The sequence below is a fragment of the Diabrotica virgifera genome, chromosome 7 (genome assembly GCF_917563875.1).
Source record: "Diabrotica virgifera virgifera chromosome 7, PGI_DIABVI_V3a".
In the NCBI taxonomy this organism is placed as follows: Eukaryota; Metazoa; Arthropoda; class Insecta; order Coleoptera; family Chrysomelidae; genus Diabrotica; species Diabrotica virgifera.
The window spans coordinates 229,799,723-229,820,612 of record NC_065449.1 but is presented as its reverse complement, the minus strand read 5'-3'; the positions used below and the strand labels follow the sequence as shown (position 1 = coordinate 229,820,612).

The following is a 20,890-nucleotide window of genomic DNA, read 5'->3' as shown; positions in this document are numbered from 1 at the left end:
TTTAACGTTTTGACGCCCAAATCGGGTGTCGTCAAAATACAAAATACTACTAAAATAAACAAAAATGTTGCTAAGTAAAATATTCTTCTAATAATTTATTTAATCTGACTCATTTATATTGGTAATTCAGACATAATATCGATACATTTTTGGCAAAGTAACGTAAGTGACATTTTTGGCGAATCATATTTTTCCATTAAACAAACGCTCTTATTGTTTAGAAGGTACTGCCGGAGTGTTGTAAGCCTAGACATATTATGTTTGAATTAATTCTAGGCTTACTACACTTTGGCAGTACCTTCTAAACAATAATAGCTTTAGTTTAATGGAAAAACATAAAATGTCACGTTACTTTGCCAAAAATGTATCGATATATTATACATTTTAAAGTAGAAAAAAATTAGAAAACTCATAAATATTTGCAATATCATTTTAAAGTCTTCTACTTTAAAATGTATAATATATATCTGAATTGCCAATATAAATGAGTCGGATTAAATAAATTATTAGAAAAATATTTTACTTAGCAACAACATTTTTGTTTATTTTAGTAGTATTTTGACAATGACACCCGATTTGGGCGTCGAAACGTTAAATAAAATTATTTTTTTCAATTTAATTGAGGCTTATTTCCCATATAAATAATTAATCATAAAAATGCCACAAGGAAGTAGCTTCAGAACAATACTCTGAATCTGTCAAAATGAATCTCGGTTGAGCGAATTTACAACATATGTTTTGGTAGTAGCTTATAAACGATATTGCATTAAAAACAAACCGTTTTACTGATTTGCCACATTTTTTAAAATTTCCTGTGTATGATCTCGAACTTCTGAGTTTTTTCATCTTAAAATTCTTCAGTGACAACAGCTCAGCTGTTTTTTTACATTTTGATTTCCACAACTCGGGATATTGTATATAGGCAATAAACATAGGGGGTGAGGTGGACTAAAACATTAAAATTTAAATTATAATTTTTATTGCTTTTTATTAATCGGCTTTGATACATCTTTTTATAAAGAAAAATATAACTTATGCAAAAAATATCTATTTAGTAATCAAAAATGGAAATATGTTTTCAATAATATTTCATTTCGATACAACAAAAAAATAATGAGTTTTCAGTGGCGCGTGTGATGTACCCAAATATTATTGAAAACAAAATATTTTTGGTAAACAATCACTATTGTTAAACCACATTCATTCTCAACTCACAACACTATCTTAAAGTACGTAATTGAGACCAGTCCCCAGAATCAAAGGAAATACTTCAAATGGCGTATGCATTTACAGTCCCGACGATTCATTGGACAAATTTGTACTTACAACGTGGTATGTGGGGTCTATTCTACTAATTTGCCGCTTTTAGATTAAATAATAAGCACTGACTTTACCCTGATCACTAGTTTATGTTTACTGATGGGTACAAATAAATCCGCTTTAACAGTCATGGAGGAGTAAGGGCGAACCCGAAAAATGCTCATTTCAAAAATGTTGCCACTAGCGGACATCACAAAATATACATGAAAAATGTCTTCACCGATAATGTTGCCACTAGCGGACATCACAAAATATACATGAAAAATGTCTTCACCGAACTTTTAAATAGTTAAGTCAGTATTACTATTTAATAGAAAAAAATTTAGTAAATGGACTTCCCGAGTAGAACCAAAGCCATTTTTTAAATATAGAGACTTTGAGATGAACTGAAATAATATACAACAATAATTTTTCATAACATACCTATTATAAATACAGTGATGAGCGCGCTAATAACCGGCAAAATAACGCAAAAGATGGAAAACCTATTAAGTTGTGAGAGAAAAAAAATGAAACTAGTCGAGCTGGGAAATTTAGCGATAGAAATCTATGAATTTACATTATATTAATTGTTTCCCACCTTTAGACGCATTAGAGGAGTATGTCAACTAAAACTATCACTGTCACTGTGGTAGTTGCCAAACTCGTCCGATACGTCTAAAGGTGGGAAACAATGAAGATAATGTAAATTTATAGCTAATCGCTTTCTATCGCTAAATTTCCCACCTCTACTAATTTCATCTCCACAACTTATATGGTTGAGTTATTTTGCCGGTTATTAGCGCACTCATCACTGTATCCCACCCAGTTTTGAACAAATTAATGATTGGTATTTGTAAATTTAACAGCAATTTCTTTGTGTGGATTTGAAGATCTCTCAATTCTTTTACTTATTTAGCCTAATGTAGGTGAGTTGTATTTTATCTAGTGATGCTTATCAATGCCGTTCGTTGGACTGGAATCCTTCTGCGGCATTGCAGACATTAATAAGAACATATATAAGAAAGTCAGTAGTTCACATCTCTGAAATCGTGGAGGAAGTTACCGGCACAAAGACAAGCGAAACAGTTCATTACAGAACATTCGCCAAAATTTACGGCAGACCTAGTAAGCAAAGACAGGAAATCTAACAATAAAACACTGAAAACCTTTGTTTTCTATACTTCCACAAAATTTATTATAACTATGTGACTACAGCTGTTTCGGCAGAGTGCCTTTCTCAAGTGATTCAGTTTACTATGTGTTTGCCTTTTTAAAGTCTTCTAACTGAAGAGGTTGAGAAGTTTGTCTCGACTTGGTCATTCAGAATTATATCTGTATTTTTTAATTTATTAATTTCCATAGATTCTAATAAAGATAGCTTAAGGCCTTTATTTTGAATATGCAGAATTTAAAACTCTTCATTAAAAGAATGATTATGATCTAGAAGGTGAAGTGCGTATGTAGAAGTGTCTGTTTTTCTATTGTTGAAAGCCCTTTTGTGTTCTGCTATCCGTTTGTCAAAGGTTCTGCCATTTTGACCGATGTAAGTTTTCGGACAGTCACCACAAGTTAGTTTGTAAAACCACTCTGTAGTTGCTTTCTCTTTCGGCTCTTATTGTTCTTAATATATTTGCTAAGTTGTTGTTAGTTCTGAAAGCTGGTGTTATTCCTTTCCTTTTTATGTATCTGGCTATTTTTGTTGTTAACAAGCCAGTATATGTGATAGAGCAGAAGGTACTGAGTTCTTTCTGTGGTGGTGGATAGACTAATTTCAGGGCTTTCTTATGGAGTTTTGGGTTTAAAATTTTGTTAATTTGTTAAGAAATCCCTGAAATTAGTCTATCCACCACCACAGAAAGAACTCAGTACCTTCTGCTCTATCAGATATACTGGCAAGATAACAACAAAAATAGCCAGATACATAAAAAAGAAAGGAATAACACCAACTTTCAGAACTAACAACTTAAGCAAATATATTAAGAACAATAAGAGCAGAAAGAGAAAGCAACTACAGAGTGGTGTTTACAAACTAACTTGTGGTGACTGTCCGAAAACTTACATCTGTCAAACTGGTAGAACCTTTGACAAACGGATAGCAGAACACAAAAGGGCTTTCAACAATAGAAAAACAGACACTTCTACATACGCACTTCACCTTCTAGATAATAATCATTCTTTTAACGAAGAGTTTCAAATTCTGCATATTCAAAATAAAGGCCTTAAGCTATCTTTATTAGAATCTATGGAAATTAATAAATTGAAAAAAACAGATATAATTCTGAATGACCAACTCGAGACAAACAGCTCCCCACTCCTGAACCTGTTCCGTTAAAGACTTTAAAAAGACAAACCCATAGTAAACTAAATCACTTGAGAAAAGCACTCTGCCGAAACAGCTGTAGTCACATAGTCATAATAAATTTTGTGGAAGTATAGAAAACAAAGGTTTTCAGTGTTTTATTGTTAGATAAAATGAACTTCTATCAAGTAACGGTTGAATCCATCAATTATTTAAAGACAGGAAAACAGTCAAAGGCAGTAGGTCTGCTAATACGGCGGTGTAAGCTGAATAGGCAGTTGAAGCTGATGTGATTGGCAGATGATGACCTATGCATATTCACCTAACGCATTTTATATCAGTGTAACATCCTGGTAAATGTATGGTTTTTGTATTAGGTGAAGAAAAGCCATTTGCAAAGAGCTATTTGGAAGGTTCAGTCTCGAAGTTATTAGACCTTTTAAAAATGATAAGCCTAGAGAATGTAATCTAGGGCTAGAGGACCCCAATAGGTCTGGAAAAGTCGCAGTGGAATAGGTCAAAAGCCGTCTCATTGAATCTATATATCTACCTAGTGATGAGTCCTTCACGACTGACCCGGATCAAAGATCAGGACCTGAAACAGACTCTGTCATCTTCCTTAGAAGAATAATAATTTTATTAAAAAATTATAAACATTTTCAATTTCTTTGCAACACGAAAATGCAGCAGCTGCATAATGCTCTGGTTAAATCGGAGAGTGCAGGAAGAGTCTATACCGGTTTCGGAGGTCTTTTCCCCTCATCAGTAGTCCCATATCATCTTCTCTCCGATTTCCCCAGGCATCACACTTTGGGCCTTCCCGAATTGCAAAGAAAGAAAAGATCTCCGAAACCGGTATAGACTTTTCCTGCACTCTTCGAATTACCAGAGCATTATGCAGCTGCTGCATTTTCGTGTTGCAAAGAAATTGAAAACGTTTATACATTTTTAATTCATTTACTCTTTTGTAGGAGTATTAAGGAATCTTTCTTGTTGGAACTTTTACCACGCTGAGCAGATGAGTTGTGAATTATTTAAAATTCTCTCGGCATCCTGTATGATTTATAAATTTTGAAAATCTCAGGAGGTGTAACCAAAGAAAGATTCCACCTGTTGTCAATCTGGTGGTATGGGAACGATATTTATTGTCGTTTTCAGTGTTACTTCTACTGAATAACTTACTTTGTTTAATAATTTTATTCTTTGTGCAAATAATGGCATCCTTAAGAATTTTTTTTTATATTTGTTTTTACTGTATTCGTCTATGATATTTTTAATGATACGATTAAATTATTGTCGTATTTTATTTCTTTATTACCCGTTTTAAAATAATTCAGTTGATTTTATATGTGATATAAAAATAATTGTCATTTGATCAAAGAAGGTGTTTCGATAATCTTGGCATCATCTGGACACTGGTCTAATAAGTAACACAGACATATTACAGCTTATCCTCAATTCCAAGAGATGTTCATGATTTAAACATTCATCATGGCGTTTCCTTAGGTAAACGTCTTCTACTAGCTGAAGTTTTCAAATGACTTTTTACTCATTATAAATATATTGAACATTTTTAAAATTAAAATAAAACAACATTGTAGATAGTCTTTGTCTAATAAGATAAATAAAACATATTAACGAAAGGTACTAAAACAAGTTCAAATCAAATATAATTTGTTTGTCAAATAATATAAAATTACAATCAGATTCATATAGGTCTCGAGACAATACTAATAAGCAAAAAATATTTATCTATTTTAGAATTGTTGTAAAAGTATCACATATTCTATTAATAACAACAAGGGACTGTATTACCTAAAATTGATCAAGGGTAGAGAAAGTATGCCAGAAAGACAGTTGTACTTTAATATTTAGATAAACAATTTTCGATTTTAGAGATTTTATGGACGGAATGTTACCTACAATAGGGATGTGAAAACCATTATTTTCCTAAGGTAGACACATACCTTGATATTGAGTAACGATTGTGTTTACTGTATATGTAAGTATAGTATGTATAAGAAAGCATTTTTGGGTACAAGTTGGTTCAATGAAAATTTCAGAATGAAAAGTGGTTCATTTTGAAGATAAAAAAAAACTTAATATAGTTCATGTAACTAAAAAGAGCATGAGATGAAAAAGAGCATGAGACTCTTAATCTCAGGGTCGTGGCCCCACTAACTCTTCAGGCCCCACGTTGGGCGCCAATGTAACAAAAACAGAAGAACTTCTGTTGGAATGAAAGTAAAGAGAATGATATACTCCAACAGAAGTAGAAAGGAGAGAAGAGCTCATGGAACAAAAAATGTGTGGCTTGAACGTTGAGAAGCCGAAGTAACAAAATACTACTTTTGCAGTAGTATTATTATAGGAAGATGCGAAGACAAATAGAATAGAATTGATAAAGAAAGTATGAACTGATAATAAAATTAGAAATAGATAGATGTAAATTGAATGGCTAGCTAGATATGCAAGAGAACGACCACTTGACACTCAAGGAAGAATTCGGCTAATTTGCATGCCCGTCAAGACAGTAAATTAAAGGAAGTGGCAATGATGACTTTGGATTGAAAAATTGAAACTTACTGGATTATTTTATTTCCAGTACTAATACATTAAATAGAGGGATATTGTAAATTGGATTCCTAACTGTCACAACGAATAAAAACTTATGATTCTTCCAATCACTTTGGAAAAAGAAGAATGTGGCTTCGGCATAAAAGTATAGTAGTACCAGCTATCTAGGAGACTCATTAATAATCAGCTCTGCGGGATACTATTGTTCGAGGTGTGAAATTACATAAACAAGTGATCATTTTACAAACAGTAGATGCCTTGTTTATGGAATTCCACACCTCGAATAATAACACCCGGTGAGCTGAATATCAGTGAGTCTCTTAGATAGCTGGTACTACTATATGAATGTTATCGCACAACATAGCAGCGCCACCTGTGTCAAATTATCGAAACACGAAACTGTCTCGACGTTAGTAAATAGTCTACACTTTGTTTTAAAGTCTAATCTTAAACGTTTAAAAAAATTATTTTGCGATTAATGAAAAAAATGTTTTCTGAAAAATATAGTTTGTGCTGCAGTTTCTTTAACAGTAAAAAATAACACTTTGGTAAAAATGTTTTAAAAAACAAAAAAATCACTGGTGTTGATGTATCAAGTTAAAATGTAAAACCGAACAATATTTTCCCTTCTAACGTTACAAATATAACTAAGAAATCTTGTCGATTGCAAAGATTTTAGTGTCATATATATACAATGAGTAAAAAGGATCCCTGCCGAATCTTGCTAAACGAGACTTTTCCTAAAAAGATGAAGTTTATCCCACATATCAATATTATGATATTCTATTTAATTCTTGGAGGCCTGAGGATGAACTGGTTAGCTCGCTGAAAGACTGTTCTAAACAATGTTTTAGTTCGGCGTACGAGACGACGAGGACGCTTTGTTCGTCACGTGACACCAGACTTATCTTTTCGGGTACGCCCACGTCCAACTTATTGAGACATTGGACGATGTGCGCCATGTCGAGCCAAGGGTTGCCGTCTTCGGTCACTTGATGGAATACATAATCTCGGAATAGTTTCAACATATACCTTAAAAGATAATTTTATTTTTAATTAGAACAAGTACATAAAAATCACAACTATTAAAAACACAGGTAAAAATATAAATGTTTAAAAAAAGGTAACCCCGCATCTAGGATAGGTAAAAAACTGAAAAATAATTGGGGTTTGCAAGGTAAAAAAAATTTGTAACGCCATTCGTTCCCAAGGTAAAGGGCGTTGAAGAAAAAAATAATTTTACACATTCTTTACGATTTTGCCGAAACTACTGGCAACATTGTAATGAACATCCCATGAATTTGTTTTTATATCTGACTCTCATAGATGGCGCTAGTTACAAGTTTCGTACCAAGGTTAAGTATTATTCAACGGGTGCGACGCAAAAAATCAACAACTTTGAACTGTCGAACTTCACGTATAAATATAATAGTATTGCATCATTAATTCAATTTCTAAATATATTAATATATTCATTTTTCTTAATATTATGTATGCGCGTTGCTGTATATATGTATAGGATGAGTTAAAACTTGGTGCCTATGCTTTTTGGACGTATCAAAGTTGCGCGTGAAGTTAGGCGTGTTATGACAGTTGAGATTTTGGTGTCTACCCTTATTCAACTTCAACATAACTTTTTTAATGTGTGGCGTTTGAAAAAACTCCAACCATTAATTTTATATCCTGTCCTAAATATTTTAAAGCCCGCCCTGTTATAAGTATTACAACGAATAATTTTAAAATAGTTGCATTGTATTTCGTTAACCCACTCTGTAGGCTAGAGTAAACATGAAATTGGTGGCCTCGGAAGATTCTTGCAGGTGTTGATCATGCGATGTGAATCTTTTAGGCAGGGTAAGCGTCTTTAGAGATCAGAATCGCACGGTATTGCGCGATTTCCCTTCTCGTTTTGTGAAGGAGAAATCAGTTCCACATCAACATCTGAGCTGGTAATATGTCAACCAGTGGTGGAACTCACAGAAGCCACCACTTTGCCGGCATTAATTAGATATTGTCGCTATGTGAAGTCAAATAGATGGTTCACCCTTTGTTCTGTTACTGTTGAAGAATACCCGTGAAAAATTTCACTCCATAATGTTGGATTTGTAAGGTGAAAATCAGCAGATACGCAGGACAAATGGAATAGTGTGACGCAGTTGTGAGCCGGTTTGTTGTGGAAGTTTCTGTTCTTTTTTGAAGCCCTGTGTATTCAAATTTGGTCCAATGTTATTCTGTTTGAAATCTTCGACGAGATGTCTGGTCTCGTTCCAGTTCCAGAAACCCTGTTTCCAGTTTCCCAGAGCCCCTTTGTATAATTGAATGCTTGCCACACCCACCTGTTGGGTGGAATGATGAAAAGCTTTGGTTAAGTAGTGTGATGTGACCAGTGTGACAACGAAATGTTTTAAAAAAAAAGGAGTAAATCTTGTTCATAATATAAAAACGATATTTAAATTTGCAGTTGGTACAATTTTTTAAATATTTTAATAGAGATTGCTTTCAGAATGGTTACAGTTTTTTGTAAATTAAATAATAAAATGGCAGTGACATTTGACAGCTGTATAACTTTGAAATAGGTCAAATCTTGTTTTGGAATACACTGCCCGATAAAGTTTAAAGTTTTGTGTATTGTAAGTCATGTAAAGGTTATAAATTTTTTTATGGTCATTCCTACGGTAAAGTCATTCATTTCCTGTCCGAGAATATGTTTCCTCAAAATAATAAAAATAAAGTCTGAGGTTTTAATAAACATTTAGAAACGTACTTATTTTTATTTCTGTATTTTTATATATATAGTATATAGTACCTTTTCCAAACGGCGTCATATTTTAAATAGTAGGAAGGTCCTCCAGTCTGTGTAAGTATCCTTTGCTTATTTGGTAATGGCAGTTAGTCCTCTTAAAACCCTCTCATCTCCCTAACGATTCCATGACCCGCCACCGAACAAAACCTGAGCTGCCGTTCGCAAAGAAGGTTTGAGTGTCTGCTTCTTCTACTTTAGTCCCATTTCGACCCCCAGTATCTATGTAGTTAGTTTTATCCCTAACCCCATCAGAGCAGACATTTTAAAACGCATCAAATGGTAGAATTATTAATCAAAATTCCAATTCTAATTATTTTTGAATTTTCGTCGTAACAATAAAAAAATGTGAGTTTCCCATGGCAAACTTAGAGAAAATCGAGATATTAGAACTTTATCATTACTTTATACCAGCATCGGTTATTACTTCATAATTTTCAAATCAAAATACTCCGAAAACGAGACAGGGTATAGAATAGAGTACCTATTTGGAGTAAGATTGGATGATGTTTAAGTTAACTGACTTGCTATTTTGATTAATGATCATACCCTTAAAAAAGTTATGTTGAATAAAACTTGGTACGAACCTTGTAACCAGCGTCTTCTATGAGAATCAGATATAAAAACAAATTCATGGGATATATCAACTTCCAAAACATATTCGTATAACATTTCGTTACAATACCCCATAGAATTTCATAAAGAATCGTTTAAAAATGTAAAAGGCAAATAATTAAATATAATAGGCTGTTCAAAAGTTTTGCAGTTCAAAAAGAGAGGGCGTTGCTATTAGCTTAATTTTGAACCAAGCCTTTATACCGGCATTGTATCAATTTTCCTCTATAGTAAAATTTTTTCTCTATATAAGTAATATGTCGTGCCTGCAAAATCGTCACGACACGTAGAATTGGAAGAGTCAATTTAGGCGACAAGGGGAGTCCGTTATAACATTTCATTGACCTCGTGACAATTTGACATAATTTCCCTCCCCTATTAAAACTGTCAAATAGTCACTCGGGATACAAATCGGTAATATTAGAGCTCTTGTGTAATTACAAGTGAAAATTTTGTATCATTGTGAATATAGTTACCTATCTCCAGTTTCTGCCCATGTACTCTCCAAATTGAAATCTGGTCGTTCGTTAATGGTAGCCAATTTGGTCATAATTCTAAAAAGGCGGCCGTTTTGTACTTCTTTCGACAGTTCGTGATCGAGCGTCTCGATGTGGTTGTGTAATGTATCCAATTGATTGTAAAACCTAGCACCAATCATGGGCATAAGATCAGTAACGCTTCTTCTTTGTTGTGTACCTAAAATATTGTTTGAAAAGCTATTAAAAAATATAAGATTAGTTGTGTTCTGCACGAAATTTGTCGATGTTTCGACCTTCTTCACTCACACATCTTCTAATATGTCGATACATGACTTTTATTTAGCATATACATTGCGTTGTCGGCCTAGGTATTCTAGTCAACAACGGTAGCCAACAAAAATGGCTTCTCGATCTTCTACCAGATGAAATAATTATTATTCTGCATTTGGTATTTGAGTCCATTCACATTTTTTAGCCAAGAAACTTTCCCACATCTCTTCGAGCTTTTATGTTGCCCTTAAAAATTAACAAGGAAAAGCAATTTTTTTCTTGTAGTTGGCTGTATACCATCAATCACAAAAATTGGAAAAATTATTTGTAAAAGGTATAAAATTTTATTAAAATCCGTTTAAAGGGCTACATCACAACAAAACGTTTTCAATTTTATAAAAAAATCATCATCAGTGTTAGATAGATTGGATGCTAGCCGAGCTACCAAAGAAAAATATTCGGGCAAAAACCCTTTAAATATAACATGCATGCATTAAAGGTGCATACTTAAATAAAATGCCTTATGATGGATACATGGCAACAGGATAATGCCCTTAGGTGATGTATTGAATTTCCCAACACGTGGGATGCAAATTGAGTTGTTTACATTCCAATGACTTAATGGCAACTGAGTGACTGAGTGTTGGGAAATTCAATACATTACCTAAGGGCATTATCCTGTTGCCATGTATCCATCATAACATAAGGCATTTTATTTAAGTATGTACCTTTAATGCATCCATGTTATATTTAAAAGGCTTTTATCCGAATATTTTTCTTTGGTGGCTCAGCTAGCATCCAATCTATCTAACACTGATGATGATTTTTTTTATAAAATCGAAAATGTTTTGTTGTGATGTAGCCCTTTAAAGGGATTTTAAAAAATTTTTATACCTTTTACAAAGAATTTTTCCAATTTCTTAAAAATAAGTTGTAGTATTCTAAACTGCGCGTCATAGAAAACGGGCACCCTAAGAAATGGGTCATTTTTGATGTCGCGTATCTCCTAAACCTGTTGTCCGATTTAAATGATTTTTTGAACATGTTATAGCCCTATTCTTTGTCTATATCCCTCTAATAATATTTTTGCTAAACAGGTAAATTTTCATTGTATACAGGGTGTACGAATCAAACTGTGTTTTTGAAGTTATACTTCTTTACCGGCGATAGAGGGTGATTTTTTATATGTTAAAACCTATCAGCCCGGCGCATGCGCATTATAACTTTGTTCTGATTGGATGTTCAAATGACATGTCAAAAATTATCCGATATGGCAGCTGTGGTTTGGAGGTAAAGGTAAAGGTAAACAAATGTATAATATATTAGTTTTATTGTTGTGAGGACAGAAACAAAAAAGTTGATAATATTGTAGTGACTTTTAAATAGTTTTTAAAAGCAACAGGTACGTAATAATTGTTAATGTATCATGGGTATAAACCTACCTATTTGATCTGCCAAAATACATAGTATGTAATATTTTTATTTATATAATTTGATTACCATCAAAATTTCTATCAATATTCACCTAATATATTGTTTTTTACTCTATGTTTTGTTGTATTTTTTCAATTCTAAATCATTTCAATTCAAAATTAAAATAATTTGATCAATTTTCAAAATATCAAAATATCACAAGTTTAATCCGTTTAGTTAGTCGATCTTCGTAAATAATAACACATAGTGTCCGTGGCTAAGCGGAGAAGGCGAATGAATTCCAATACCAACCGCTCTTATCAGCGCTGGTTCGAGTCCCAATAGAAACTTTCTTTTTTGTTTTTTTTAATACATTTTATGATTGTAAGAATATTTATTATATAATTGTATTTTCAGAAAATACGTATTTAGTTAAAACATTTTTCGACAATTAATGTTCAGACATCATTTGTGGCTTGTTTAATGTGTTTGTGTGTGTTTTATTCTTTTATTATTTTAATTTTTGGCACTGTTCTAATAAAAATGTTTGAGAAGTAGTAAGTATAAATTAGTTTAATATTTAAACAAAATATAAATAAAAAGTATATTAATTTCGTTTAAATCATATAAGAGAAGTATAACTTCTTACGTGCGTACAAAGTACACACACATTCTTTTTTTCTCAAAGTTCGCAACACCCTGTGGAATATTCTAGCATTTATAAAATACTGAAATTAAAACCCAACTATAGCCTCAGGTTTTCTTAACATTCTGTTTTTTGATTCATTTGCTTATGTTGGATAATACAAAAGTTATGTTCTTTAACAACTAGGCATGCTCTTTATCAGTACAGGGTGTTTCTAAAGAAGTACGACAAACTTTAAGGGATAATTCTGCATAAAAACATAATGACCGGTTGCTTTATAAACATATGTCCGCAAATGGTTCGTTTCCGACATACAGGATGTTGAATTTTTTCTTACAAACTGACGATTTATTTATTGCCCTAAAACCGGTTGAGATATGCAAATGAAATTTGGTGGGTTTTAAGACGTAATTTTTGAACATTTTTTGACATACAATTAAGAATTTTTTATTCACCATTGGCGTGCATACGAATAATATGATCGGTCATATTACCCGTATGCGCTCCAATAGTGAATATAAAATTCTTAGTTGTATGTCAAAAAATGCGCAATAACCATCTCTTAAAACCTACCAAATTTCATTTGTATATCTCAACCTGTTTTAAAGCAATAAATAAATCATCAGTTTGTAAGAAAAAATTTAACATCCCGTATCTCGGAAACGAAGCTTTTGCGGATATATGATTATAAAGCAAACTGCCATTATTTTTAATGCAGAATTAGCCCTTAAAGTTTGTCGAACTTATTTAGTCCCTAAAACCCCTTAGACTTATATGGCTAGTTGTTAAAGTACATAACTTTTGTATTATCCAACATAAGCGAATGAATAAAAAAACAGAATGTTAAGAAAACCTGAGGCTATAGTCGGGTATTAATTTCAGTATTTTATAAATGCTAGAATATTCCACAGGGTGTTGCGAACTTTGAGAAAAAAATACAGTTTGATTCGTACACCCTGTATACAATGAAAATTTACCTGTTTAGCAAAAATATTATTAGAGGGATATTGACAAAGAATAGGGCTATAACATATTCAAAAAATCATTTAAATCGGACAACAGGTTTAGGAGATACGCGACATCAAAAATGACGCATTTCTTAGGGTGCCCGTTTTCTATGACGCGCAGTGTATATCGATTTCCCCTGCATATGAGTCAGACAAGACATTTTCTGGTGTTTAACAGTCTTTAGTAATTCATTTATATTTGTTGACCCTCTTTAGTACTTCTCCATTATTATTCTTTGTCGTCCAAGGTGTATTTAACATCCGTCTATGAATTCACATTTGTAAAGGTACGTCCATCCATACGTTGGTGCTCCGTGTAGCTGCTCAAATGGATACGGCATGCGCTCCCCTACATATAAACCCCAAAACCGGTTGAAGGTTGAATCGAAGAGGGTGAGCGCCGAGCGGAGAGCACCAACGTATCCATTATGTGGAGCTGCTACCAACGGATACCAATGGAGCACCAACGCATGGATACGTACCTGAACGCTTAAATTCGGTTCTTGTTTGATACTTTTAGGTCCACCTTCTGCGCCATATGGGAGTACAGACCAAACAGAGCATTTTAATCTTTGTTTTAGTTCTAAACTGAGATAGTTATTGCAAAGAAATCAGATATATGCCTAAGAAGTAGAATTCCTGTTGAGGTCAGTGAGTATGTAGGAGGATTTAAATTTATTATTTCTTGTATTTCTTCAGGTTCTTTTATTCATGCCTATTCTGTAACTCATTTCGATGATAGAAGTCAGTAAAATCGAATAGAAGTGACCAAGTCGAATAGAAATAGTCCAAATCCGTATTCCATAACTACTTCGGAATCTCTACAATCGTAATGTGAATACAAATCACTTCGACAGCATTTACCCTGTCGAGATGAGATTGAGATTTCGATTATCGGAACTGTGGTTGACGCAAGCGCATTTTGTTTTGTTTTGACGTTTATATTTTATATATAAAAATAATTAATTACATACTACTTATTTATAATTATTTATAGTATTTGTACCTTTTTTTAGCTGCTTAATTTTTAGTCTGTGGTGTTATTTGTTTAGAGAACTATATATATTTCATTTAGACATGTGGTACGAGTATGAATAATTGGACCTAACCTTATTTATTTGCTACTTGGCGTCTGAATGTTTCCCATTTACATTGTTGCCATATTTTGTTCGCATATTTCTTGTACAATTGCAATCAATGGTATAATGCACAAGAATAGCATACGATAGACTTCTTATGCGTTAATTGATAAATAAAGATTATACCAGTATACTTGTATATTTATCAGTCAACGCTCATAGTCTGAACAAATTATAGAAAAGATGCCATTTTTGGGAAAAGCTGTTTAGCAGTTATTTCAACTGGAATCGAATCTTAAAGATTGCATATTATTAGTAATATCAATTTTAAATAATTTATTAATAATAATGAATTAATAACATCAATTTAAATATCTTTGATTTAAAAGCATTTATACTTCTTATCTTCACTTATCTTTTTTATTTATCAGTTTATCTTCTTTTTATATCAATTTTAGTTAACTTTAATTTAAAACCATTTATCCTCTTTTGAGCTTTTTGCATCCAGTATTTACACGAATATTTTATTTACTTCTCAAAACTTTGAGGATAGTATGAAGAAAGTATGAAAACATTGAGGAAATGGCAACGGTGTCATATTTCAAGTAACAAAATAGGTCACAGAACACAATTTCGCTGGTTACTGCACGGTTGCCACCTCCTCAGAACCGAGTGAAATAGAAGTCAGAGATTTCGATTACGATATGAGTTACAGAATACCGATCCAAACACAAAAATGACGCGATAGATATCAAACATTCCGATTTTGGGTAATTACGATTCGACTTGGTCATTTCTATTCGATTTGTTAAAAGTTAAAGAATAGGGCTGATTATGTCGTGTTGACTTAAAATTTTACGAAACAATACCCCTTCCATTCTTTTTATACTTCCATTTGCTATATTTTCTTAAGTCTAAGTCCCCTTCTTTTGTCAAGTCTCATTCCTATTAATCTCGCCCACACTTCTCTCAATTATCTACTTAATTTGCCTTAAGCTAAAATATCATTACTCTAAAATAAAAATATTTGTTAATTATATTACTCTACTTAGTTACTTACCTAATAAATACATACAGAGAGAGTCTGTAAAGTGGAATAAATCAATATCTCAAATACTAATTGTTTTTTTGGAAAATGCTCAGACCCGTCGATTAGTATTTCAAATTGTCCTTTTTGACATGTATACAGGGTGTATATATAATAATGTATACAGGGTGTCCCAATTTAGAGATATGACGTCATCGTCGATTTTCTTAAATGGCAACACTGTCATTTTGATAGCTAATTTGATAGGGTTTGTAAAGTTATACATAACTGCAAAATATCAAATTTTTATTCTCTACCATTTACAAGATAATAGAAAATAACAAAGTTATATCTGTAATTTGGAATATATTCAATAATTAAAATACTAACTGTTTTTTTGAAAAATGCTCAGACCCGTCGATTAGTATATCAAATTGTCCTTTTTGACATATAATAATAATGTATACAGGGTGTCCCAATTTAGAGATATGACGTCATTGTTGATTTTCTTAAATGGCAACACTGTCATTTTGATAGCTATTTTGATAGGGTGTGTAAAGTTATACACAACTGCAAAATTTCAAATTTGTATTCTCTACCGTTTAGATGATAATAAAAAATAACAAAGTTATGAAAAAGAAGTAATCAACTAATAATTGAATTTAATTATTTCAATAAATTAAGCAAAAACTCATAATGTTGCCCTCAATTATTGTCAAATTGTCAATGGGCAACGTTATGAGCATTTGCTTAATTGAAATAAATAAATTCAATTATTATTTGATTACTTCTTGTTCTTCATAACTTTGTTATTTTTTATTATCTTGTAAATGGTAGGGAATAAAATTTTGAAATTTTTCAGATGTGTATAACTTTACACACGCTATCAAAATAGCTATCAAAATGATAGTGTTGCCGTTTAAGAAAATCAACGATGACGTCATATCTCTAAATTGGGACACCCTGTATACATTATTATTATATGTCAAAAATGACAATTTGATATACTAATCGACGGGTCTGAGCATTTTTCAAAAAAACAGTTAGTATTTTAATTATTGAATATATTCCAAATTACAGATATAACTTTGTTATTTTCTCTTATCTTGTAAATGGTAGAGAATAAAAATTTGATATTTTGCAGTTATGTATAACTTTACAAACCCTATCAAATTAGCTATCAAAATGACAGTGTTGTCATTTAAGAAAATCGACGATGACGTCATATCTCTAAATTGGGACACCCTGTATACATTTTTATTGAATGTCAAAAAGGACAATTTGAAATACTAATCGACGGGTCTGAGCATTTTCCAAAAAAACAATTAGTATTTGAGATATTGAATTTATTCCACTTTACAGACTCTCTCTGTATAATAAATACATAAAAATATTTGTTAATTATATGACTCTACTTAAGTTACTTACCTAATAAATACATAATCAGATTCCGGAGATCAGTGGTGTAGGAACGACTGACAATATCTAAAGCTGTAGATATGTTTTCTCTTTGCACAGCCATGGTCGATTTGCAAGCCAGAGCTAGAACCAATTTTCCTAAAGCAGTTAAGTCTTCTTGCTGATAATGTTGTACTAGCGCTATGTGGTTGATGGTTGAATTTGTTTCTTGAAGCACTACATCCATTACTCCTAAACAACTTAATCTTAACCTAAAAATGTTTGTTTTTCAGATTTTTTTTCTTTTATATTATCTATTTGAAATCATGCTAGTTCTGTTTCATTATTAACAATATTTTATTAAATACTCATGTAAACACATACCTAGAGGATATCAACAACATTACATATCTGGTCTGAACAATGAAGCAAAAGAGGTAATGACAAAATACACCGAAGAATATAGTAAAGACCCATTTAGCGAAGTTACGGCAGAGATAGGGGAAAGATTGCAGCAAATACTAAGCGCCTCTAGACAAGAACGGTATACCGATTCTGCACTTCAAGTAGTGGGAAGAATTGAAAGATCGCTGGATAATAAAGAATCCACCCTAGGTATATTCATAGACATTGAGGGAGCGTTTGATAAAACAACTTTCCCAACCATCACCCAACAGCTCAATGTCAGGAATGTCCCCCTGGCCGTGAGCGAATGGATATTCAGTATGCTGTCAAATAGAGCAATAAGCAATGTAGAAGACGTTTTGGTTAGAGGGATGGTTACGAGGGGATGTCCACAGGGGGGTGTGCTATCACCACACTCCTCTGGAACATAGTTTTGGATACCCTGGTTGACCAACTCAGCAAAAACGGTTTCTACACAATAGCCTATGCAGACGATATAACCGTCTTGCAAAGCGGTAAGTTTGAGAACACACTGTGTGAGAGATTACAAGTTGCTCTCAGACTAATAGAAACATGGTGTAAGGAGCACTCACTGTCTATAAATCCAAAAAAGACAGAGATGATCCTCTTCACCAGAAAAAGAAGGATCACGGGCCTAATACCCCCTAGGATTCTAAACTGCAATCTGAGCTTCTCCGAAGAGGTGAAATACCTTGGTATTACCCTTGACAGGAAGTTAACATGGAACTCTCACTTAGATAGTAGCGCTGAAAGAGCATGGTGTGAGTTTTTATTCAATCTCACCCCACCGTGGCAAAAATGGTTTAATTATTACCTTTTGCCTAATTGGACATAGGTGAATATTTTAGGACCACACCCGTATGTCCCGTCCTTCGATATAAACAAAATAGTGAACTTTTAGGAGAACTGGTTCGAATAATTTGATTTGGTCTGGTTTTAAAGGTGCTAATTAATACGATAGAAAGGGTTGTGTATTAGCGATAAATAAGGGTATCCGGCGAACAAAACATTTATTAACAAAAAAAACAACGAATTTAACAAATAAGCGGCTTAACGATAAATGATATTCTTAATAGCGAACGAGAGAGAGTAAGAGTCTTTTTAATCTATTAATTATTGCGGAGAGAGTATTTTTACGGCGAAGAGAGACGCACAAGCGAACAAAGTGTTCAACTCGGAGAGCAGAAAGAGACTACTGAAATTCTATTCAAATCTCTGCACTATTATCTTTGATAGTTTAGTTTACACTATTCGCCCTGAAAAGGGCAAAACACATGTTACATTTCTTTGGCAACATGACCTGCTTTTACCCCGAAACGATAAAAATGCAGATGTCTATTTTATGAAACACACAACGCTACACTCAAGTTTTTCAGAGAATTAAATATTTTAAACACAATACAGATTGTCCCAACAGATTTACAGAGCGATATTTTTATAAAAGCAAATTAATGTAAATAACTGTTGTTTTCACAACATACTCCCCCGCGTTGAAGCACTGGCTTTAACATAAACCTAACCTAACATAAATCAACTTACAACGTTCTTAAGCGAAAACACTAAACTTAACTTAATTTTAACAGTCATTTGGTAGAGGACACAATTTATTAATAGAGCGCTTGAAGACTCCATCTTTAGTTTTGACCGATGCAACTCTTACTCGGCCATCCTTTCCGGGAAAGACATCAATCACTCTTGCTAGAGCCCAGTAAAGAGGAGGAGTGTTATCTTCAATCAACAAGACGAGATCGTTGGGCTCTAGGTTCTTATGAGGAAGAAACCATTTAGGGCGATTTTGGAGTCTGTTCAAGTAGTCAATTGACCATTTTTTCCAAAACATTTGCTGGAGTTTAGAGAGATGTTGCCATAAACTTAATCTATTTTCGGGAATGTGGATTACATCCCTTTCAGGAAATGACGTAAGAGATTGTCCAATCAAGAAATGTCCAGGGGTCAGATAGGTTAGATCAGAGGGATCATTTGAGAGGGAGCAAAGCGGTCGAGAGTTGAGCACAGCTTCAATTTGAGTGAGAACAGTGGTAAATTCTTCAAAAGTGAGCTTAATATCACCCATGAGTCTACGGATATGATGCTTTGCGCTCTTTATAGCGCTTTCCCAGATGCCACCATGATGAGGGGCTCGAGGAACTATGGTTTTCCAGCGAATATGCGATGATGCCAAAAAATCATTAATAGAGCGAGAGTTTTCTTTTTCTTTTAAAAACTTATAAAGTTCAAACAACTGATTACGAGCTCCCAAAAAGTTCGTGGCGTTGTCACTGAATATAGTCTGAGGGAGGCCTCTACGGCTAATAAAACGTTTTAGAGCGAGAAGAAACGTCTCTGTAGAAAGGCCGGACACGACTTCGATGTGAACAGCTCGAGTCGATAGACAAACGAAAAGAGCAATATAAGATTTTATCAAGGGAGCTTTGCGGAGTTTGGAAGCTTTAATCTGAAAGGGGCCACCAAAATCTAATCCTACATGAGCGAATACTCGAGAGGATTGCAAACGTTCCTTTGGCAAATCTGCCTTGGTATGACCTTTTTAACTTCACGTAGTCCATTTAAAGGCCAATATTTAAGTCGAATTTGAGATAAAGTATTTTGAGGACCAGAGTGACAAAGTCTGATATGTTCTCTCTGAAGAATGAGACGTACTACACGATTTTTTGAGGGAAGGAGAAGAGGATATTTTTGATCAAATGTGACGTCTGAGTTACCAAGGCGACCTCCTACACGCAGCATTTCATTTTCATCCAAAAAGGGGTTTAAGCGTAAAATAGACTTATTGGATAGAGTTTTACCTTTTTTAATCTCAGAAATCTCAAGCGAGAAAGAAGAATACTGAAGCATCTTAACAATCTTCAGTTCAGCGTTTTGAAGTTCGCTTACTTCAAGAGAATTTGATAACTTATGAGAAGGCGATTTGGCATTATTGGCAAACCTGAATATAAATGCTAAAGTTCTTACAAACCTTGAAAAATTAGAGAACCTATCAGAAAGAGAGGTGAAAAAATCTATTTGATCATTTCGAATGTGAAGAGTTACTTTCCTTTCTTCGGGTAACTTGGAGGTATAAACTTTTGGATTGTATTTCAACAAATCCAACCGAGATTGATTCAAAAATTGAGGACCATGAAACCACAAAGAAGATTTAAGTATTTCAGCGGGTAGCATTCCTCGGGAGAGTATGTCGGCAGGATTCTCTTTGGATCGTACGTGCCTCCAATGAGCGTTAGGAGAATTATCTAAAATTTGTGCAACCCTATTTGCTACAAATTGAGTCCAACGAGAGGGATGCGAACGAAGCCAAGCGAGAACAATTTCTGAATCCGACCACATATTTATAGAGTCTAAGCGAGAGAGTTTTTCTTCAATAATATTAGCAATCCTTGCTGTGAGCTTACTACACAATAGCGCACCCATGAGTTCCAATATTGGGAGAGTCAAGGGTTTTAGCGGAGCGACACGACTCTTAGATGCTAAAAGTGAACAAGATACTTGTTCTGATCTATAAATCACACGTAGGTAGATGCAAGCTCCATAAGC

General features: G+C 33.4%; 1 protein-coding gene across 2 annotated transcripts in view; it reads right to left on the bottom strand.

Annotated features, from left to right (window-relative positions):
- Nucleotides 1-962: 962 nt before the first annotated feature.
- LOC114344260 (PAN2-PAN3 deadenylation complex subunit PAN3) overlaps nucleotides 963-20,890 on the bottom strand; it is a 53,240-nt gene continuing 33,312 nt past the window's right edge. For both annotated transcript variants that reach the window (XM_028295108.2, XM_028295114.2), the window contains 3 exons: nucleotides 16,943-17,184; nucleotides 10,070-10,289; nucleotides 963-7,210 (listed from right to left, as the gene is read on the bottom strand). In XM_028295108.2, coding sequence (XP_028150909.1) covers nucleotides 6,952-7,210; nucleotides 10,070-10,289; nucleotides 16,943-17,184 — 721 coding nt within the window. In that variant the 3' untranslated portion in view covers nucleotides 963-6,951. The remainder of the gene's footprint in view (nucleotides 7,211-10,069; nucleotides 10,290-16,942; nucleotides 17,185-20,890) is intronic.